Source organism: Strix uralensis, chromosome 2 (genome assembly GCF_047716275.1).
Source record: "Strix uralensis isolate ZFMK-TIS-50842 chromosome 2, bStrUra1, whole genome shotgun sequence".
Lineage (NCBI taxonomy): Eukaryota > Metazoa > Chordata > Aves > Strigiformes > Strigidae > Strix > Strix uralensis.
Window position 1 is genome coordinate 14770375 of NC_133973.1, and position 23311 is coordinate 14793685.

At 44.7% G+C, this 23311-nt stretch overlaps 1 protein-coding gene across 3 annotated transcripts in view; it reads left to right on the forward strand.

The window, feature by feature from the left end:
• The window catches only part of CD96 (CD96 molecule), a 31358-nt gene that overhangs the window by 5418 nt on the left and 2629 nt on the right, over window positions 1-23311 (forward strand). The window contains exons 3-12 of one of the 3 annotated variants that reach the window (XM_074856594.1): window positions 2138-2247; window positions 3731-3953; window positions 8860-8915; window positions 11128-11218; window positions 11589-11765; window positions 12980-13033; window positions 15815-15889; window positions 18625-18702; window positions 20557-20637; window positions 21271-21360. In XM_074856594.1, coding sequence (XP_074712695.1) covers window positions 2138-2247; window positions 3731-3953; window positions 8860-8915; window positions 11128-11218; window positions 11589-11765; window positions 12980-13033; window positions 15815-15889; window positions 18625-18702; window positions 20557-20637; window positions 21271-21360 — 1035 coding nt within the window. The remainder of the gene's footprint in view (window positions 1-2137; window positions 2248-3730; window positions 3954-8859; window positions 8916-11127; window positions 11219-11588; window positions 11766-12979; window positions 13034-15814; window positions 15890-18624; window positions 18703-20556; window positions 20638-21270; window positions 21361-23311) is intronic. The other 2 variants (XM_074856601.1, XM_074856607.1) reach the window with 2 other exon arrangements.

The window sequence follows — 23311 nt, forward strand, 5'->3', positions numbered from 1 at the left end:
TACCTGCTGTACAGGGGTGTGCTGTGGGAGGCTCCCCTTTGGGAATTTCCCTGTGCTTCACAGGGCAGAGGGGTTGGAACAAGCGGAGAGAGCAGGGAGGTACAGTGATGGTAACTGCATGAAACCCTCCCATGCTTCTGTTCTTCATGGGATTTTTCTCTGTCTCTTCCTTACTACAGTAATAGTGCTAATCAGGCATTGCTCCTTTTCTCTTGCCGGTGCCCTTGGTTGATACTGGCATGTTCGATGCCACTACTGCTGTCTACATATTAAACGTGGGCAACTCTCATTCATATTGGCATCATTGTGACTTTTTTCAACAGCTGCATGATGTAGCAAGCTGTGCTGCTGATAACTGCTTTGCTAGAGAGAACTAAGAAATTCAGTTTGCAATATCCCTCTTGCAGATTTGTATTTTAAGGTAACCAGATCTTTTGCAATGAACCACTTCCACTCAAAAGAAGGCGAAAGACCTTAATCCAGCCTATGAGTGGGATGGAGAAGGGTGATAGTCATTAACGAAGTACAGCTCTCAACTACATCAAAGTGAAGCGAATCCAGATGGATTCAACTTGTAGATACTGCAAAAAGCCCACAGAGCAGCAGGCCTACATAGGACTGACAAACGTGGAGGGCCTTAGCCAACAGGATGTTAGTGGAGATGGGAATCAAAGACGGAGGGAAAATAAGCAGCTGGGATACGTGACTGTGACAACAGGCAGAGGTTGTTCACAGAATGAGCTCCTGGGGCCGACTACTCATCTTTGTACCTCTGCACAGCACTTTTGCATGGTAGCTTGTCCCAGCAAAATCTCCTGTGTAGTTTTCTTCCTAGGGAAGCTATAGATTTGCTTCCTTTGCCCTTTCTTTATCCCTTCTGCACTCTACAGCCCCTTTAGAGGTTGTGCACTCTGTGTCCCGCCGTGATAGCTGGCTCCTCAGCTGCTCTGCTCCAGCGGAGAGTGGAGATAAACTGCTTCTGCCACCAGGTCTACTGGACACCATTCTGGGCGCTGCCTTTCTTTGCGTCCCTGTGGCAGAGGCTGCGTGCTGGCTCTGTCACTCCATGCTTGGGTGCCAGACATAAAGGAAGTTATAACCACCAGAAAGTCCCCACTGCTGAGTAACATAACAGTCCAGGACTACTAGATATTCTCCCTCCCCTCAAGATAGAAAATAAATAAAATATATATTCATTCTATCTCAACACGCAAGCTGGAGCTACGCGGGGAGCAAAGTTGAAGAGTTTGCCCTCAGTGTGGGCTCGTGCCTGCCTACAGCAAAGAGGGAAGGCAGGTCTGTGCAGCACAGCAGCAGCAGGGAGGGTGGCCGGCACAGCGGGCTGCATGGGGGTACTGCCCGCCGCCTGGCTGAGGGTCAGAGACATCAGTGCTCAGCAGGACATTTGCAGCATCTCGTGGCCATCACCGCTGCTTAAATGCACACACGCACACAGACTCAATGTTTGGCCTACAGCTGTGATCTGTTCAGTGCGTCACTCTGCTCTTCCACAGGTGGACGGGAGCCCTGGACTGGGAATGGGTAGGGCAGGAAAGGAGATGCTGAAATACTTTTTTAAATTTATGACAAAGGAAAGAGTGACAAGATCTCTGCTTCTGGTAGTGGGCAGGTTAGAGAATAACAAAAGGAGCATTTACACTGAAAAACGGGGTTAATCTTAACCTACCTGACATGGCTGAACACCTTGCTTAGTGAAAAGAAATTCTGTGGATATCTTCAGAGAAAAAGAAATACAGGTGCACAAAATTGATGTGAAGGTTTATTGCCTCAGAAAAAAAATTGTAAGACAAGAATTGAGGTCTCAAATTATTCTCAGGTCCAAAAGAAGACATCTTGATCTTGCAGTTAAGTAACAGTTTTTATGAATTTTGCAAAAATTCAGGTAAAGCTGTGAATTAGAGTCATGAAAATGCATCTAGAATCAGATGCAGGTCTTTCACTTAACAAATGTGTCTATGGGTAATGGTGGAAAATTACAGTTCCCTTCTAATCAAAAACGTGCCTGTTCCTTGAACAGAGGGCTAGTCAGCATTGGTTTTTAAAGCACAATGAACATCACGTGTCTGATTTTCCTTCTTGGGCTTTTTTTTTGTTGTTGTTGTTGCAATGATAAAAGAGGAGCAGCATTACGTGAAGAAAGTGCAGTTAAACCAGACTTTAGAAATTCCATGCCTTGAGGACACGACCTCAGAAAATTTGTCCAATTATCCTTTGAAATGGCTAGCGGTAAGTATTTTTCATCTCAGGTATAAATTTCAGAAGGAACTACAGAGTATTTTCGCAGATTGAAAGAGAAATGTTAAACTTTACTGTGTCCTGCAGAATGTGCTAAACTAAATGTATCAGTCATGTTGGACTGTGATAATAAAGGGAAAAGGTACAAACATGGTTTTGCAACATAGACACCACAAACAATAACTATTAAAGAAACAAAGAGGGAAAATTCCATCTTAATTGCTTTTAATTTTCAGAAGTACATGTAGAGCAGGTCCGTGGGAAGTGGCAAAGAGCTTAGCAAATGTAACAGAACTAAAATATTCCTTCTGTTGGATTTCTCGGGGAGTTCTGCTGTAGTGAAGCTCTAGTATCTCTGAAAAATACATGGTTACTGCGTAGGGTAGTGAGATATCAGGCCACTTTGAAAGAGAATTGAAAAAAAAAAGGGGGGGGGGCTGCCTGTAATGTTTTTGGTTTTGTTAACCTCCGTGTCACAGATGCATACCAAAGACACACAAACCCAGTTATCTAGCTAATCACATAGAAACTATTTTTAAGCAATTTGCTGTGAGATATAAAGCTCATTATATTTTTGTTCTGAATCTCACTTTCTAGATAAATATTTGTGTGCATGTTTTAATGTAACCATTTAGCATTAATTTCAGTATGTAGAGATAAGTATCAGCCAGCGGTGTCCTTGAGGTTTGCATCTTAATTTCTACCTATCGTCACTGAGGAGCTGTAATTGTTGAGGGTTATCTTGAAGGTGATTTTCAAATATTTTAGTTTTTTAGTCTTTTGTCCCAGCTCATTATCTATTTAGATCTCTCCTTTGCAGTGCATTCTTAATATTAAAATTCTTAGAATTTTTGTAAGGAACATCCTTGTCTTTACTACTTTTTAGTGCTGCTAGCTCACTCTACAAAGTAGCAGAGGAAGGGGAAAAGGAAACCCAAAGGTCAGCACAATGATATATATGGGTTGCCATGTGTCATTCAGAGTATAGCTTGCAAATATGTACCGAGGCACAGATGTCCAGGATGTGCTGGCTGCACCTATATCTAAGGGTGCTTGGCACACAGGCATTAAGAGGAGATTACTTTTAGCTATTATTATCAGGTTCTCACTGTTTAAAATCTAAAAGAGCAAGGATTTTCCTGGAATTTTGTTTGTATTTAATATGTATGGAACATTCAGCATAACTTAAAGACTGCTGCAGTAAGAAAGCAGCTCTGTTGCCCTCTCTGCAGGCTACAGAGATCAGGACTCACAAGACACAGCTATTTACTCCATAGTTTACTGGCAAGATGATGACTGCTGTTGGTTTTGAAGTTCTGGGAGAGAATGTATTTGGAAAAAAATGTCCACTTACTACTACGCAATTCTAGGAGTGCGAGGGAAAATTTTCATAGTGGGAATAGAACTGGTCTACAAATATATTTGGGGGGGATGGTCTGGTCTTCACATATTGTGTGGGATGCTCTTTTCACAGGGGGGAAATGGCAGGGAAGAGGAACTTGTGACCAAGGACCCCTCCTGTCCTGCAGTATACAGGAACAGCAGTGTGCTGTATGGGCAAAGAGTCCGCCTGGGTTTGAATAACACTCTAAAGATTTTCCCCACCAAAATCACGGATGATGGCAGGGTGTTTTCCTGCCATGTGGTGTACCACCCAGAGAGAGTCCAGAAGAGCAGCACCACCGTGAGAGTATTCGGTAAGGGACTTATGCCAACTGCCAGCTTACTTGCACTTGGAAAGGTAATACTCTAGTTCTGAAGGCTTTTAAAATACACTGGGTTTTTTTTATATATACATATTTACATTGTATTTTTTTCATCTTCAATGAGTAAAAATGTCCTTAGGAAGAATTTGAGGCCATTCTTTCAATTTCTGGCATCAAAAATAAGAGATCCATTGCACATATATCTACATCACTGGCAGGCGCATTGCCCTGATGCGTAAGCTTATGTTGGCACTTTGCAGGTTACAGGTAAGCATCTTGGTCATCAAGATCTCCGTGCCCCAGTTACAAAATGACCGTGCTGTCTGTGTTTAGGAAATCATGGGCAAATTTTAGTAAGCAGCTAAAGAGGTTTGGAACTACCATTGTTGCAAAGTCATGTCCTCGAAGGCATGTGATGTTCAACTGCTGCCAAAGGCTCTGGTTCTTAAAATTAGATCCTGCCTGGGCATCTCAAACTGGTCAGGAGTGACAAGGCCTGTGTGCTGCAAATGTGTGGGCTGGCATTTCATGCTGGAAGCCTTCATCATCTTTAGTTACTTGCTCTGTTCCCTTTCTAGTGACTTAGGAACTACTCGACTATCGGTGAGATACAACCAAATCAGAAAAATGCTGCCCACAGAAAACCGGGCTGTATTTTCTGCTTATAGAGCAGTGGGTCTGGAAAACATATTTCCAATGCTCCTAAAATGAATGGGTGTTAAACAGCAGGTCTCTCAACAGTCCCTTGACTGCAACTGCTTGCCTGAGGACAGCACAGCCATGCGAGGCTGATGCTGTGAATGCAAAGAAAGATTCAACAGGGAGCAGCAAAAAAAAAAAAAAAAGCAAAACCTGTGTCTGTGGGTTGTTGGCCATTGATGCAAGAGAAATAAAAATAGAAGTTAATGATCTGAAATTTCCTCTTGCGTTTGCATGATTCAGACATGGGTCTTACTTTTAAAAATCAACATTTGTCAGATAGTTACAGTGTTACCTGGGTAATCATTCAAGTATACTGACATACTTGACCTGTCCCTCCCCTCCATCCCTGCTGATGCTCTTGCCTGGGTTTATGTACCCGTTAGCCTAAGAGGTTGCTTTATTTGGTTTATTCTCTGAATTACTGTGTCGCGTGTGGTTGTCTGTGCATGCACCCGCATCAGCATATTAGTATAACAGGGAAGAGAGGCCCTTGGTGGTGAACAGCCTGTGATGCTCCCAGTAAGTTCTGGCTGGCTTTGGACTGGGGTGTTGTGCCATCAGCCTCTTTCGCAGGTGTCTCAAGGGCAGGATTAGGTGGAGGGGCTCCCTGAGAGCTGGTTTGTGGTGGGTGCTGAGGAAGGCCTCACAGACCTCAGATCCTGAGGAAGTTCATTTTTGTGCTTTTAGCCCTTTCACATCTGATATTTTGCAGATAAAATAACTATTTTGCATGCTGTCTCACTCTTTTCTGTTACCATTCGCTGAAGTCACACTGTTTATGATTGCATCATACCAGCTTTTCTCCATTTATGTCTCTCGTGCTGCAGCGGGAGGGGAGTCTAATAGCAGATGGTCCAGATGTCCCCTCTGCCAGCCCGCACGCCCATGCACTGGCAGGGCAGAGGGCAGAGAACAGGCAGAGACAGTGGCCAGAATAATCCAGCAATCTCCAGTTGACATGTGGGGACAGACAGACAGCCACTTCAGACGACAGCCCCTCTCTTGTTCCTTGTGCCAAAGATGGCCAGGGAATGAAGAAATGAACATTTATGTCCTAGAAGGTAGACCCAGCCTCATATGGCCAGGGCAGGATCTAAACCGTATACAGTGTCAACAGCACATTATACTGGCTATATCTGTCCTTCTGGCCATTAGAAAGGATGTAGCTAGAGAACCAAGGCAAACTGACACCTGGGAGGTTTTCCCATGTCAGCAAGCCAGCATCCCCCTGTCACCCAAACACTCGTGCAATTGAACCCCACAAGCCAGGTGGCATGAAAGAAGGGCAGGGAGAGCAGGCAGCTAGTGCACCACTGTGCTGTAATGGGTGGGAGCAGGAGAGGAGGGTACAGTCGCCTGGGGAAAGTTCCTTGTGCAGGATCCCTCTGACAAACACTTCAGGGCTAAAAGACAGGGAGACAGCCCAAGTCTAACAGGCTGCAGTGGTGCTTCCCCACAGATGCTTGAGGTGGCCTGAGTGTGACTGAGAGCTGGGCAACAGATGGGGAGGGACAGGGAAGGCATGAACAAGTCTCTCAATGAAGTTGAGAGTCTTGACAGGTTGAGTAAAAGCAGACATTCAGTCAAAAGAGGTTTTTTTTAAGAGGGTACTTTTGGACTGAAATGCTTTAAAATATTTTTTTTCTAGAATAGAGTTCTTTTAGATACAAGTTTCCGAGAAAATGTATAGCCTTTTCTCGTCTAACTTTGCCAAATATCGATTTCTCCTTTTTGTAAGAGGAAAAACTCAGCGGCAGAAACTACTATACTAAATATTGAATTTCTGCTAGACTCAAAACATTGGTAAATATCCTAGCAAGACAAATGAATGTCAAACTGTTAACAGGGGCTGAGATGTTAAATGGAAAAGATCTATTAGATCATTCAGAGCTATGCTTGAGAGCTGCCTGCCAGAACAGTTACCCAGCAAATGTCTTCTGAGAAAACAGAGGACAGCATCCAATAGAGACGTGGAAAAGCATACCCACTCTCATAAAAAGGAAGAGCAGGAACTAGACTAGATGTTGTTTAGTCTCTCAACCAATTTTTAGTTGAGATTAGAAGATCCAGTTTACCAGACTTTTTCTTACATCTGAAAAAGTATGGTTGTCTTCTGCCAGCTTCATTACCATCTGTACAGTTTTGGCAAGGCAGAAACAAGGATGAAATCTTGAGACATTCATTTCCTGATAGGAAGAATCCACCAAAAAAAGAAAAGTCCAAACAGAAGGGGGGTGGGGGGGGAAGAAATTCCAGTCCAGTCCAGAAAACCATAAGGCCATGATAATTAAATATAGGTCACTCCCAGACATAATCCATCAGTAACACCAGACAGAAAAATAGAAATTAAAGAAAAGAAGGTGGGAGAATGCTTGGTGGATTCACTACATAAAACAGAGAAACATGATCAGTTCACCTCAGAGGGGAATGTAATGAACTGAGGTGATCCTATGTCATTAACAGGGTTCGAAAAAAAAGAAAATGGTAGAGATTAAAGTGAGGTTTAGGGTAGAAAGAGAAAGAATTACAGATTTCCTAAGGAATCCAGGGACTGCACTTGTTTCCAGTCCAGTTTTAAGGCCCAGAAAGGGCCAGAAGCATAATTTATCCAAGGCTTTCGAGATTTGTTATATATTAGCACAGTTTCAACAGTCCTTACTTAACAAGTCAGCTAATATTACTGCAAACCAGTGATCCCAATGGCTAATTTAGAAATGCCAATTTAGAGAGGCTTATGGCACCTGACAGATTTTGTCTATACAGTCAGCTGCGCCTAGAATCAAAATGTTGTGAAAACAAAAGAAACCACTTTTTCCATTTCTTGTGGATGTGGTCATCGGAGACCCACTGCTCTGATGTGAAGGTGAGCTCTGGGCTTCCTGGCAAGGCAGGAAGCGTCTGTGGTATGACACTGTCACACGTCTGCCCAGGTGACAGCATGTGGATAGCTGGTACCCAAAATCAATCAATGTTTTTGGGGATGGCTAAAGCCTTTGCAGATGACTTTGATTAGCAAACACCCAGAGGAATCAACATCTGGGGAGTGTTTTATTTCAGCAGGCCCAGGAAGGGTGGCTCTGCTGCCAGAGCCGTGACTGCAGGATGGTTTCAGCTCATATCTCCAGCAAAGTCGCTCAAGAGTAGTTTAGATAGGCAGTGATACATCATGGATCTTGTGGTAGTAGCTGTTGATGTATGCTTGTAAACCACTTCCTTGACCTCAAATTGGAGCTGTGCAAGCTTTTATCTTGCTAGGCGTGTGGGTGGTGTCATGGATAGAGTTATGCGCTTCACTCGCAAGAGAGAAGCAACAATATATTTTATTGATATAAGACAGTGAGTTAATAAAGTTCAATGGCAAACGCAACAGTGGTTAACAAGATTCAATGGCAAGGTACACTTGAGTATTTACTGCATAGAGGACAGTGTCAGACAAAACTGTCAGGGAAGCCCTCCCATTGAGTCATGAGGCTCAGAAAGGACCCCCTTGTGTTCTAAACTCCTTCTCAGAGGGGATTTTAGGTGCGGCTGGATCCAGTCTTAGTCCCAGACTTGGTCAATAATTTATGTCTAAAGGATTATATATAAGCAATGAATCCTTTATATCACTTAGCTAAGATTTCAAAGTTTCAGCAGCCTTATTACTAATTCACTTACTGAGTAGCTGATGTCATAAGGATTCTTTCACCTTCAAGGAGTAACCTTGAGAGGTATCCCTACTCAATGGGAGATCCTGGCATGCAGCCCACTGCCATGCAGGAGAGCTCAGCAGGCCCTGGGCTGTCCACTATTTATGGAGTAAGATAGTCGACTCATAGTCATATTTGCATACCGACCATAGATGTTAGTGTCCTCCAAGTTTGGCTTGAGTCAGATGTTGACCAGCCCTGTGGTTAGGTGGGCGCATTGCTGAAATTAGCCCTTGTTTATTGTGTTGCTATTTGTCTCTCCCAAATCCACTTTGAGGCGGATGCAGCCATCATGACCAGACGCATCCATTATGACCACCACTGGTGGTTAGCACTTGAGCAGGGTTACGGGAAATAAATGTTGGGGAGGGGGGGGCACATCATCACAAGTGGATGTAGGGTTTCATTTCCACTTTTTTATGAAATAGGGCTGTTAAGCCTTATTAGAAGCTGTTACCGTGACCTTTGGTATCCATTTCACTAATATGTTTCTGTTTGCTTTCCAGCCTACCCTGAGATCTCTGTTAGCCTGCAGGAGGGCTCAGCTGCCACCTTGCTGAAGGTGAGCAATTTTGGAGTGAAGAGTAATGCCTGTGACTGCCACCATGTCACCCCAGCAGGGCCAGGCAAGCTAAGCTGAATCAGACATAGACAGGACCTTCAAACTGACTGAGCTTACAGGGCGACAAGCAAGTCAATGAGCTAATGTCAGCCATTCATGCCCTTTCTTCTGAGCGATTCCCATCCCCACAGAAATGAGCTGCTTCAGTGACCACAAACTGGAGCTACCTAAGGACTTCTTCATGGTGTGGGCAAAATCTGGTTTTGTGTTAGCCCTAGGGAAGACTCCAGGACAGGACTGAGAGACTGTGAGGAGCTGATGATGTTGCAGGGGGCTGCAACGTTCCCTTTCCCTCCCCATCTGCTGACTACCACCCAGCAGCCTCAAGCTGCTCTCTCCACACTGCTTAAAATACCTCTCTGAAGAAGGTCACTGGCTACTCAGGATGCAGCTCCAAGGGGCCAGGCAGTGGCAGCCCCTGCCTGCCACACAGCCCCGCTGGGGACAGGGAGGAGCAGGTGTGGTGGGAGCGGTGCTTGGGGCACCGAGGTGGCCTCACGTGTCAATGGAAAGGTGATGATTGTGTCAGGCATAACATCTCATGCTGTAAGCAAAACTCAGCTGGAGCAATCAGATGCCAATGGAGAGACTGAATCTAAGTCTGAGGGCCCCTATTTAGAGCCGAGTAATTATACAAGTGTTTTGGGGCCTCTGTTTTATCACATGTTCAGTAATGGCAAAACCTAAAGGTCTGCTGTACTGCGCTGGCCCTACTTGGCATAAAACATATTTGTGGCCCATACAACTGACTAGCAAGCCACTCTGACACTTTGCTTCCTGTTGCATCCACCCAGGTTGAAGCTTTTGATCTGTGAGCATCCCAAATTAAGAAAGTTTTCCTTGTGGGCAGGAAGAACCTTGTATTAATCATATCCACCAGCTTCAGACAAGCTATGAGTCAGTTGGTTCTGCAAAATAAGTGTAATTTTCCTGTCTACACTGTCCTGTTCAGCAGAGCAAGGAATGCTGCTGTTATGAGACTGAGCAATAGAAACCTTTCCAAGAGCCTCTGTCCACTCTTCACCTCCAAACAAACTTCTTTCCTTCCCTTTTCTGCCCTTTCTTGCAGGGCGTAAATCTACTTTGGACGTCAGATTTGTATTTCTTCATAGGAAGCATTTATAAAAATATTATGAGCTAAAAGTGTCTGAAAAATAACAGAATAACGAAGAGAAAAGAGGGGAAAGCAATTACACTACAAGTTCAGAGGTTATTTACCGCAGCAAGGAAAGCATTTTAGCTGGGTAGTTTCAGTCTTCATACTGAATGATTGACTTCTGCTGGCTGCAATGCATCAAGCTTGCTTTCAACTAAATGTGTGAACCACTTTGAAAGGGGGAGTGAGAGGACTTTGTGCTGCATGAGTAGCACATGTTTTTTTTTTTCTTTGTTTAAATGGACAAGGCAATTTCTCTTAGTGCCGTAAGCTGGTAAGTAAATGTAAGTGGGAACACCCAGGCAGCATGAGGATGAGACCTCCCACCCCGCTAGTGCCCAACCCTTCATCCAGTCTTGATTTTGAGGTCCTTCCCATCTATTGCTTGATGAGAAATTAAATTGAGTACACACACTGATTTTTGGAGCAATTGGCATACAGCCAGGATGACTGCATCTAAAGCGTGCAATTCCTCGTGACTTCCGGAAACCTCCTGCATATCATGACCTCTACAAAGCTATCTAATTTTGTATATTCAACATATCATTGTGCCAGGCAGTCTTTTTCGTGGGATTTGTCTATCTGCCTAATGAAAGAAAGATTTACACGGCAATCAGGAGGCATCTCATTCTGTCCCCACACACCGTGTCTGTTACTGATTCCAGTGTTTCTCCATGTGGGTGTTTGTCGCTGGGGGTGGGAGGGTGGGGGGGTCACCCTACATCTCTCCAGCCACAGTACAGGACTGGAGGATGTTGGAGCCCCATCACCCCCCACCTGGACTAGGACAACGGGGGTGTCCCTGGGCTCTCATTCAACAGTGTCTGCAACCAGAAAAATGGCAGGAGGGAAAGAAACACAATAAAGAGGGAGGAAGTGAGTGCTTCCTCCCCGAGCGGGATGGGGAGTGAATAACTCTGTCCATAAGGGATTTTGGAAGCTGGCAGCTGGGTGAGAAATGACAAAGGCTAATGACTGGCTTTTACTGCCCCACAGCCTAACGTGAGCTGCGTCGTGAGGAAGGCATTTCCCAAGCCAAGCCTCCTGTGGTACGTGGACAGAGCGAGCGTGACGGAGCAGCCTGGAGGTAAGGCAACCTGTCAGCAGGACAAAGGTGCAGTGGTAGAAGTGGTTCCCAAGAAAGGCGATGGTTGCTCATCCACTCCTGCCATGGGGAGCCTGTAGGTGTCCGTCTGGGTGAAGGGGAGAGTATCAGGCCCTCTGAAAGGGAACAGCTGGTGAACAGTCATGACCATAGCCCCCTGCAATGGCCAGTGATGGGAATGATGGCTCATCATAACCACACTGTTCTTGCCAAATCTTTGATAGTGTCTCAGCAAAGAAACCTGCAGCCCTATGAGCCTGCTTTTCAGTACCAATATTTGGCACAGCTCTGATTTATATTTTGGAGTGTAACGAGAGGGCCTTGCAGCTTTTCTTTTTTTTCTTTCCCCAAGAAATTTCTATCGAACAAGAAGACTTGCAAGACAGTGAAGGTTTCTATCAGTTGAGATCAACGTTGGTGTTGCAAGGGACCCACCAGACACATAAGACATTCTCATGTGCATGCCTGTTTTCCTTCCTCGGGAATGAAACATGGAATATTTCATCAGAAGAAATATTTGTTTCCTTTGGTAGGTTTTTCATAGATAAGACACATCTGAAATGTAAAATGTTAAGAACACCAAACACATGTATTCTCTGTTATTTAAAATACTGAAGAAATGACAAGAGTATGGAAGCTTTATTGTGCAAGGTCATCACACAGCTTGAACTTTCCAGCAGGTTTTTTAGCTCAAGTCTTTGCTCAAGCCTCTAAATGAGCTAAGAAACTCCTGCACAAACATAAGATACTTGCTGTTTGTTTAGGCAGTATCTTGCTGCACTTCCCATATCCACAAATACACTAGCTTAGCCACATGGCACCAGTGAGTTATTATAATCATGCATTTCTCACTGAGCACTCCTGGCAGAAAGTCTGCATGTGTGCAATGCAGCTCTCTGGTAAATCAAACCCTCAGAGTCAGGGATATGTCATGCATCTTCAGTGAAACCTGCAAAAGGCCCCTAAAACAGTTGAACGTTTTGGACAATGGAGAAACTCCCCTATAACCTCTGCTATAAGAATTAGCTACACAGTTAGTGAAAAGTGTGGAGAAATACTGTCTCAAGTAGCTGGTGAAAGCAGGATACGGTGCAGAGGTTTATGGCATTTCCGAGGATGCAGGGTGGCGGGCAAGAAGGGCAGACTGATTTCCTTTAGCACCCTCTTGTGCATGACTCCTCTTCGGGTGCAAATGCATGGTTGCACCTTTCTTTTTTACTACATATGTACAGATAATATGACTGCACTGCCGGTCCTTGGCAGCCTCCAAGGGTATGTCATGTACCATGGTGACTACTTGCAGCTCAGCTGTGTTCACCTGTGCCTGTGGATATGCTTATTGGTATGTTTTTCCACGAGAAAGACTGCCTCAAAAGCCAGAACTTACTCCTTCGGAAATACAGCTTCAGAGGGAAGGGAGATAAATGACCATTTTTCTCCAAAATGACTCATTCTACCCAATTTGCAGTTTTGCAGAAATATATTCAAATCGGAGAGCTGTCAATTAAAGCAGTCTACGTTTTTGCCTGCAGGCTATGCTAACACTAAGATAGATCCACTCTGTATAAAAATGTTAATGTATTTAGATGTGACAGAAAGGAAAGAATTAAACTAATTCCCAGCTATGTTCTGTGAAGGTGCCATACTAATGCACAGTATGACACAAACCCCAAACTAAATTTTCAGCCCTTTTAACAAAAGCCTACTTTCAAGAACTCTTTTCGTCTTTTTTTTCCTTTACAGACAATAAGTCTAATGAATCCTCATCCAAAGCTTTTACCACCATGGCTTCAGAAGGTAGGATAAATTAGAGAATTAAATAACTTGGGTTATGTTAGAGGTGCATCTATAAATTCCTAAAGCTGTTGGAGAAATGGTTTTGCAAACTTGTTCCTGGATGGGTAATGCGGTACCCCTTTCTGCAGTTATGACTTCAGAGAAAATACAATAAATAGATATTTTGGTGATGTAATCTATCATAATTAAGCCCAAGCATAATTAAACTCCAGCCTTGAGGGGTACTTAATATTATTTCTGATGCTTCAGCTGGCATTTGCATATAGCTCTTTCAGCACTGAACAGATAATTAAAAATAACAGCCCTTCTAATGGTTCTACCTTCTGCTTAAGCACACAGCCAAGATCCTCAACATTTTTGCCTAATTAAAGAACTGATGGGATGTTTCTTAATTTGTGTAAATTTAGTAAATCTGCGCTCTGCCCCTGCAAGTTTGTCTTATTATCAGCTTATTGCAGACAGATAAATCATTCCCTCCACACCTCAGCTGAAGCCCTTTGGAGACACCTCTCCTGGAGTGGCTTGCTCTGCTCTGCACAGGAGGCAGCTGTGTTTCAGCAGGGGGTTATGTGAGTGTGTCAGAGAAATGCTCTAGACAAACGTCATGGAAAGAAGCGTGGTTTCCTATGTAAACTTGCTTCTGAGAGTGCAGGTTGTGTGGCAGGCCCTGGGGGTTCAGCCGATATCCTGCTGGGCACCAGAAAGCCATCCCAGGTACTGGGGGTCCCTGGGAGAGAGACTTTTCCTCCACTGGCCTCTGAAAGGTGATCATTCAAAGCAGCCCTTGCAGCTTGCGTCAGATCACCACCCTGCCTCACCTTCCACACTCTGCAGAAACCTACTGGGAGCTGGGCACGCCTCGAGGTGCCCCACTAACCCTGTTTTTCAGACCTGCTGCATCTTTGGTAAGGAGTCCTTTTATGTAGCCAGCTACTGTGAAATCCCTGTTAGCGCAGGCGAAGTTAAGATGAAAAGCAAATGGAAGAGCAACACTCAAAACAGTCAAAGGAGGTACCAATGCTTGCAAAGGAAAGCAACTGGAGAGCTGATGGTTACCTACTTATGCTAAGATCTTATCTGCAGAGAGTCGCTCTCTGCCCAATATCCTCCCAAGATGCCTGACCAGATAAAGTTATTTTCTGGCTGCCTTCCCAGATATGTTTTTCTAATGGGGTGTGTGAGCTTTCATAGATCACCTCCTTCATGGAGCCCTTTCAGGAGATTTAATCCTTCCTTCTAACCAACTCAGGTGATACTTTGCCTCACCTCCTGGGAAAAATGAAAAAAATCTCTCACTCAGGATGTAAATACCGCTTAGGCGGGTTGGTTTCTCTGTTGTCCTTGGCTGGCTGGTTAACAGTCCTTTAATTACAAGGTATATCTCCTGCTCCTCTTCTTTGAGGATTCAATGAGAACTTTTCAGTGCAAAGCGTCCCTGAAATTTCCTGTCAGAGTTGCAGTCTCTGAAGTGCCTCATGGATGGAGCTATGCAGGTGCCACCACCAGGTCATATACGTTATTTCAACATGCATGCTAATTAGGTGCATCTGTTTATAGGGGTTAAAACCATGTAACTCATTTCTGCTTTTTGAGCTGAGGTGCCAGGGGCTCCAAAACCTTTTTCCCCTAAACCTTTGTTTCCTTAGGGGTTTCACACCACAGTTACCTCAGGTGCTTCATGTTTCTTGCTGGACCACTTGGTTGAGTTGTGCATTGAAGGATTATTTGGAAATTAAGCGTGACGCGCTCTCTCACTCTTGAACCTTTGAATCACCCGCTTTTGTAAAGCAGAATAAACACCTTTCTCACCCTGAGTAAAAGTGTTTGCTTTGATTTGTTGTAGACCTTGGAAATTCAGCACTTCCATCAGCTGTCATAACTACTTCAAGTAAGGGCGAGGGGGGGGGAAAGCTTTCTTTCTTTTCAGTCAATATGTAGGATCTCTGCTTGACCACTGCTTAAATGTCGTATACACAGAGCCAGAGGCGTGCCAGGGAAAGGTCAGTGTGCTCTAGTACTGACGGTACCTGTGTGCTGCTCAGTGGGAATCTGTGAGCTATGAAGTTACCTAAGAAGAGATCTGACACAAATCCTGCTCAGACTGTCACGTTGGGACAGCATGTAAAATGGCATGTTGAATATCACATATTATCCTTATGCCTTTTTACAAAATGGAATAAAAACCCCTACACAACTATGAATAAGTTTGTCCTGTTATGACAGAAAGGTGCATGTGATAGAAAAGTTAAACCTACCACTTTTCCTTGACCAAATAGTAGCGCATCATTCTCAGTCATTAATGATATAAGACAAATAACACTGCTTTACCAGAGCATGCATATGGATAGCCATATAGAACTACCTTCAGCAATTGAGAGGAAAACCTGCAAAAGTAGGAGATCTCCCGGGTTTATACGGCTGCTGCATGTTGTCAGGACCATTTCTGGTGAGGCCCTGGCTAGGCAGGGGACCACCATCAAGTGCATAACCCCACTCCACAGCAGTTAAACTGAACCCTGTGTATGAAAACAAATAAATAACGCACAGAGCTAGCCTACATGAAAGGGTCAGCATTAATAACGTCAGCTGTCTCTGAATGCCCCTTGAATTTGTGGGATGTGTTTTGAACATTTAACCCTAACTCAGACAGTGCTGCGGAGTCGGCATTTACCCAAGAGCTGCTGCAAGCTCTTTGATCCAGGTTGTTTTATCATTCATTAATATTATTGTTAAAAGACACTATCGACTAAATGTGATGCTGTATAATCTGTTTGTCTTTAGAGCACCAGTCAACATCTTTGGCCTCTCTGGATTTCACAAGTCAAGCAAGCTTGGCTCCTGTTTCCACGACACAAGGTAATCAATTCAGCCAAAATGCTTTATCTATTGCTTCAAGAATGTAGGAGAAAGATACATAAGCACAATAAGCATCTTGCAATTTTTGTAGCAAACAATTTAATGTCCACTGAAGCCCTTTTCCTAGTGCATTATACACTAAGTCCACAGTTCAAAAATATATGAGAAAATGCTGTCTTGTTTTTATCTTTTTAATTCTCCGTTCAGGATAGATGCATTAATTTCAGCAAGCGAACAGACATCAAGTATATATTTTTACAATACTTATTCTTTGTATCTCTTTAATTAAATATCATACACAAATAGAATGACATTAGAACTAGAAAAAGTGCAACCCAAACATTGGAGCACAGGAGTACAAAGACAAAGCACCAATAAAGAAAATATTTACAGCAGATGACTCAACTCAGTGATTACTTCTCCGGGCTGGTGACACCGAGGCCAGTGGAGGGCAGGGTAACTTGTTTGGAAGGGTTTAACCTCGCTTCCCCGGGGGAGGGGTACGTGCACCAGCAGCTGGCACGCACTCAACAGCATGGCAGCAGCCTGAATAGAGAGCAGGTGAACCCCCTGCCTTCTGATCCCAAAATAAAGGGTTGATGCCTGCCAGTCCCAGCAGAGTGCATTTTCTTGCAGCACGGCGTGTGTGCAAACACTTTTTTCTTTAAAGTCTCTTCCCATTTTGAAGCCCAGCTCTTGATCCCTGTAGGACAGGCTGGTTTTAAGCAGCAGTTAGAAGGCGTTGGGGCTGTCCTCAGCAGCAGCAAGGTGTGTGCCTGCTGCCACGCAGCCTGAATAAACACAGGCATGGCACACGCTCCCATTTTGGAGGCAAAACAGTACGTGTGAGACAGCAGGGCAGGCAGCACAAGGAAGAGGCAACGTGGCAAGTCATTGTGAAACACCATTTTCCCCTCCATAGCAGCACTAAAGCTTTGGCTCAGAAATCGTCCTCTGCTGAGGCAGCAGCCAGCAAGAGTGGATTTGGCTCTTGGTATTTGTGGCAGCCTTGTTCTCTCAAACCAAAAAAAAATTGATTGCAACAGACTAACTTTCATAAGCCTGTTGAGCATTGAACGTCCTCCTCAAGCTGTGTAATTCAACCCTGCAGCCTTCACTTAAAGCAACCTATGCTAGGCTGCAGCAATATTTACCCAGAGATGTGCGAGTAATGCGACGGACAGTGTGCGGGGTAACACTGGAAGAAGATGATGAACACAAGGCTTCCTCCTGTCCCAGCAGAGTGCTGTTTGGGAGCTGGATCACTCAATGGAAAGCCCTGGGGCATGAAGAGACTAGATCAAATTATGCCAGGGCAGGAACACAGTTTGCAGCTGCACTGAAATTAAAGTTTGCTGCTTTTCATGCTGCCTTCCCCTTCCCCAAAGCACAGACACTTGCCCAGCCTGGCTGACAGCGGGGCAGCAAAGCGCTTGTCCAAGTGGACTGAAAGCCCTTCTGTCTCAACAAACAATTTCAAGACAGAGGCTATAAATAAACAATGTGAACAGAGAGGATTCTCCTCACTGGATTACACATCTTCACTGGTTGAAGAGGTACGAGGTGAAAGTCATAGCATAAGCTGGAGCTGAGACATTTCTCTTCTGTAAATAGCCCAGGAAAAAACTTCATTTTAACCAACACCCCTGATGTGTGGCAGTCGTGGTGTGCAGACCTTGGGTTACTGCTTTTTCTCTCAGGTTCACTGCTGGTTCTCACACTGGTGCCACCATCAGCTCCTTGAGCAGACCCTTTGGGCTGCAGCCAAGTCAGGACACCAAGTCCAAGTCTGCCATTGTAAAAAGGGGTTTGGTTTAGTTCAGTTCCTGTTATTTTGCAAGTTTTTAATGAAAATCCAAGAGCCAGATGGGAATTGATATGAGGGAAGAGTGCACAAATATAGGCAGGAGAAGGAGGAGGGGAGACAAAAACAAGGCTGTTAAAACTGCAGCCTGGTCTTTGCTTAGCTTCCACAAAAACTCCATCTCTGAGCCCAGAGATGCTCAGGCTTTGAGTGCTGGGTTACAGCTGCATTTCACCTTCTCAGGTTTGTTCAGACGGCTTAACGATACTTTTTCCAAAAAAGAGACAGGTGGTAGGAAAGATGGACTCTTTTTAGTAAATGTGAAATAGTCCTCTTGGGGAAAATAGAGGTCTACTTACTAACCACCATCTGTCTGTGTTTGAATATCAGATAAATAGCTAGTTAAGCTTTAGAATACTTAACACTTCAAAAAAAGACTAAAGGAAAATGTTGAATAAGTTGGCATTTGGCACCAGGCATCGCAGTTGTGACTCTTGTACACCAACTTCTTCAAAACTTCTCTTTGCTAGTTGGGAAAACAGTTTTGTCTCATTGGAGCTGGTGAAACCCTGCCTAAATTCTAATCTACGTACATTTGTTCATCACTCTACTGGCTTCAGGACGAAACAAGTCAGTGCACTTGGAACTGTTAAGTTTCAGCTGAAATTCAACTGAAATCCAAAAATATGTGCTTAAATGCCCCATATGTTTTGTCAAAGTTTATTCATCCATCTCACCAAACTCCTCTTGAGTTTCTAGCTTGTGACAGACGTTCAAACCAGACACAGAGCTGTGAGGCGCTTGTCTGAGGGAAGCCAGCATCTCAAGTAGTAGGTTACAACTGTTTGACCTCAGGGGAGAAAGAGGGAAAAAGTAAAAACAAGTGATATGGTCTTCTACAGCAATTTTTACAAGCTTGTGTGTTTTTCAGCAGGAGAGCTGATTTCTACTGCAGAGACAAAAAGCTATACCAGCGCCACAGCATTCAGTGAGAGTTTGACCACAGCACGTGAGTAGAAGTTGCATCTCTTTTGCTTTGTAGGACTGTAACAGGGGAGTTACGAAGCCAATTATGGGTGCTGCGAAGTGCGAATGTGGCACCAACTTAGCAAATGTTGGGTTGCAAATCTACAGTGATCTGGAGTGTCTTGCAAATGTACAGCAGCAGGTACTTGGCTCTGTGTGGTCCTCAGTTTGTGATGCCTTTGCCACAAACATTAGCTCTGCAGTGCTTATTCTCAGCTGGTAGTTGATAGTCATCAAATCACCATGCAAAAATTGTTACTAAACATGGAAAAGTTGTGTCTGAGCAGAGACCAAAAGTTGGGTGGTGTAATGTGTACCAGCTTTACAGCACTTCAGAGAAGCAATTCCCCTGTTGAGCTGCACTGAGTTAGAAGAAAAAGGCTTGAGTCTTCCAAGCCATCAAGGATTTGCAGTGGCAAAAGAGGAATGGAAAAATGTTTGAGTATCCTGGTTTTATTAGATGTATTTAATTTAACAATATTAAAACTGAGAGAGTTGCTAGGCAAATGTAGTGAGTACTGAGGGTAGTTTATAAATGAAATAAATTACTGGAGAGGCTAAATAAAATCACACAGCAGCAATGAAATAATGAGATAATGTGGGCCAATAGAGGCTGGCTAATAGAACACTGAAAGGCAGCCTTATTAAAGATCAATAAATCAAGGGTGGACATTTTTTCACAGATATTTCCCTTTACAAAATCTCTGGTCAGCAGCAGAAAACCAGAAGTGACTCTCTGTTTTAACGTCTTGGTTTGTCTTTGTGCTTTCAGAAGAGGCAGGACCTGTCAATGCGCTTTTGCATTTGTATGGCAGTCATCTTTTGGATGCAGTATAAATGTAGCAGCCGTTTTCCATTTTCTGAATATATTTTTGGCAGCACTCCAGTGCTTATTTACCTGCGTATAACCCACAACCACGCATTTAGACCAAAACCTTGTGACAACTTCTAATGCTTCACGATCCTGCTCTTGCACAGCTTGCTGGTTGCAATTTTTGCTAAAAGCGTGCTGGATTACACTACTATTTGCAGGATGTACTGGACGCCACACCACTCATCAGCTTCCCTACTGGCGTACCCACCTGACCACCAGCTGAGGCATGGCCTTGAAGGGGCCTCAGTCTGGCAGCTGTAATTGAGGGCAATTTCTGAACATGTGGGCACTGGTGCGCCTGCTGAGGCATGCCAACCTGTGTTCCTGTGCCCTCCCAGGGCCACCGGGCTCGTACAACAGGGATTACAATTATCAGTTCAATCCTCGGAGGGTCTAACACAAGCCATTATGTAAATAATAATAAGTAGTGTTCATCAGCATGCTGTATAGAGCACAGTGCTATGGGATCTCTAAGTGCATTTCCTATTTTATACATAACTATTAAAACCACCATATCTACCATGCGTACCCCCATAAAATTAAACACCTAATAATAACAAGGAGAGAAGAAGAACTGAACTGAATTAATGTCCAAAACTCTCAGTAAATTTTTGAAGTGCCCTAAAATCAGACTGATTTTGGTAGGGCTTTTTAATACATACACACATACATATATATATACACCTTAGTACTCAGTTTCAATCAGAACCAGCATCTCATATGAAAGAGATATAGCTGGCTCTGTCTGTTTACTCATTTACATCATTTAAACAGTGGATTTTTTTTGTTGGATTTATAAATCAGCAATTATAGTAGAGACTTTCAGGTATCGCTGTTATTTCATTTGTTGTTTGCATCAGAGAAAAGTGAAGGGTATAAAATAGCCACAGTTGAGCCTAATGAAGCAGTCATGTACAGGCTTGTAAGACAATTAATTGATGGATATTATTTCTCTTTGTACAGATCTGAACGATTCCATCACTGAATCCCCGCAAAGCTTCAGGAATGCCACACGCTCCTCTGAGAATACAACTCTGGCACATCGTAAGTGCTGTGGCAGTTCTGGAAACACTGTGCCATTGTCTAGTTGCATATTTTAGCTGTTATTTCGGAAGACATGAACATGGAGATGGCTAGAAAAAACAGGAATATATCCTTAGGCAGCACTGATCTTAAACACAGATAGCTTAGCTGTATTACAAAAGGCAAAATATCTGTCTACAAACAGATGAAAGATGATTTTTGTGGTCCAGACACAGTACTTGACAGAGGAGACTGAGGTTTCACTCAGTCACAGCAGAGGCAGATTCTTTGTGTTCCTGTTAAGCCACTTAATATCTTTAGCTTTTCCGTTATCATCAAAGAGGTAAAAAGCTTATCATCCTCCCAGACTGCTGTGCAGCTCAATGCCGGCTTGCTGAAACATCTTAATAGGTGTTTTCTAATACTCTTTCTTCCTCCTAATATTCTTCAATTTGATAAAAGCACAATTTTTTTGTCTAACACCAGGTTGTAGGCCAAAAATGTAGGCATCTGGACAAGTGAATTTTGACACCCTGATTCTGGAATTTTATTTCCAGTCTTCAGCAGGGTGAATAACAGTGGCTTCGAAACAAAACCTCCATTTTTGAAAAAATAAAAAGTTACTAAATATGTTCTCTGCCCATATCTTTTTAGGTAACCTGTCCTTCAGCATCACAGACCAGCCAATTTCAGTTACCAGAGGAAAAGATTTCTTTACTACCAACAGTTTGCTCAATAGTACTGGTGAGATATTATCCTACAAATCCTCTTCTTTCAGCGTGCCCTTGCAGTAAGTGTTGTGGTTTGAGCCCAGAGAGCAGCTGAGCACCATGCAGCCATTCATTCACCCCTTCCCCCCCAGTGCTGGGAAGGAGAAAAATTAATCAAAATGCTCAGGAATGGAGTTGAGGATAGGGAGGGGTGTCTCACCCATTATGGTCACAGGCAAAAGACAGGCTTGTTAGGGGAAGAAAAAGATCACTATAATTCAAAATACTAATGACAACGACACTTAACAGACAGAATGGGACAGTGGGAAGTGTTACCATATCTTAAAAACACCTCCCCCCACCCCTCCCTTCTTCCTGAGCTCAGTTTTGTTCCCATATCTCTACCTTCTCTCCCCCAGCAGCACAGGGGCAGAGGATGGGGGGTGCAGTCAGTCCCACCACTTCTTCCTCCAAGGTGGGGGGGAAGCACTCTTCTGCATTCTTCCCCCTGCTCCATGTGGCGTCCCTCTCACAGGAGACAGTCCTCCACAAACTTTCTCTGTCGTGAGTCCTCCCCACAGGATGCATTCTTCTCCAGATGCTCCGGTGTGGGTCACCTCCACGTGTTGCAGTCCTTCCAGTGCTGAACTACAACAGCGGGGGCTTCTTCTTCCCATAAAGTCTCGGGGGTCCTCCATAGGCCATAGGTGAACCTCTGCTCCTCCAGTGACACCCATGGGTGGCGGGGGGGGTGGCCCTGATGTCTCACCATAGGATACAGGGGGGCTCTCTGCTTCAGCGTACCTCCCCCCCTTCCTTGTCCTTTCTTCCACTGACCTCAGTGTTCTCATAGATGTCCTTCTTGTAATGCCTCCTCACAAGTCCCAACCCCCTCTCAGGTTTCCCTTCTTAAATATGTTATCACAGAGGCGCAACCACCATCACTAACTGGCTCAGCCTTGGCCAGAGGTGGCTCCAACTTGGAGCTGGGGGAACTTCAAGAATTTTCTCACAGGAGGCCATGGCTGTAGCTCCCTCCCTGCTACCCTACAAACCCAGCACAGCAAGAAAAGCGGAGAAGCACAAAACCTGGAGCATTGTGTACATTTGACCAGGGAATTTCAAAAAAGGAAAAAGTGATGAAAAGCGTGGGTTGTCACAGGCTTGTGGCATTCCTACCTTCTCCTTGCATCGGCAAGCAATGCCCCAGTGCGTGTTTTCTTCCAGCAGCAAAATTTGACTGGTCACAAACTCCTGTGCCCCAGGAGCCACTCACGTCTCATGCAGAGTGGTGGACTTGGTGCCTGGCCACAGCACTGGCTGCCCCTGTGGCTCAGACCCCGGCTGGGTGACATACCAGTATGACCAGCCTGGCAAATGGTCATGATGCCAGCGCAACGGGAGGTGACACTGAGGTGGTATCGCCCAGTGACTGTTGTGCTCCAGGTCTCTCTGGCACCCAGCCCACTGCTGCACCCATTGCGGCGGCTGGAGGAGCACCGTGCCCCTCCTCTCCTTCCCCCCCATAGCCAGGACCCTGAGGGCACCTCTTTCAGCTGTCAGCACCCCCAAGGGTGGCTGTGCAGAAGGGGGCAGTGGGGGGATCCCAGCACCATGGTGAGGAGAGGCAGCCAGGGCGAGGCGGGGATGCTGCGCCGCCAACGAGAACCCACCCCAAAAGGCATCAGTGTCCTTGGCCAAACGTTGCAGCAGGGTTTGGTGTCAGCGGCACGATAAACAAGCTGGTGGGAAGGAGGACTGGGGTGGGCAGCTGTGCCCAGCTGCACCGTGACATGCTTCCTCTTCTCGGAGAAGCTCACAGAGGAACAGAGAAAACCAATGGTTTTCGCATGAAACGCTTGCCGGGCTGTGTGTGAATAATCTTGTCATGTGAACCGATGGGTGGCTGAAATCAGCCCACAAACCCTGTCAGAACAAAAAGGGGTTACGTCCATAAATTAGAGCTGCAGTGGTCAGAGTTTGGG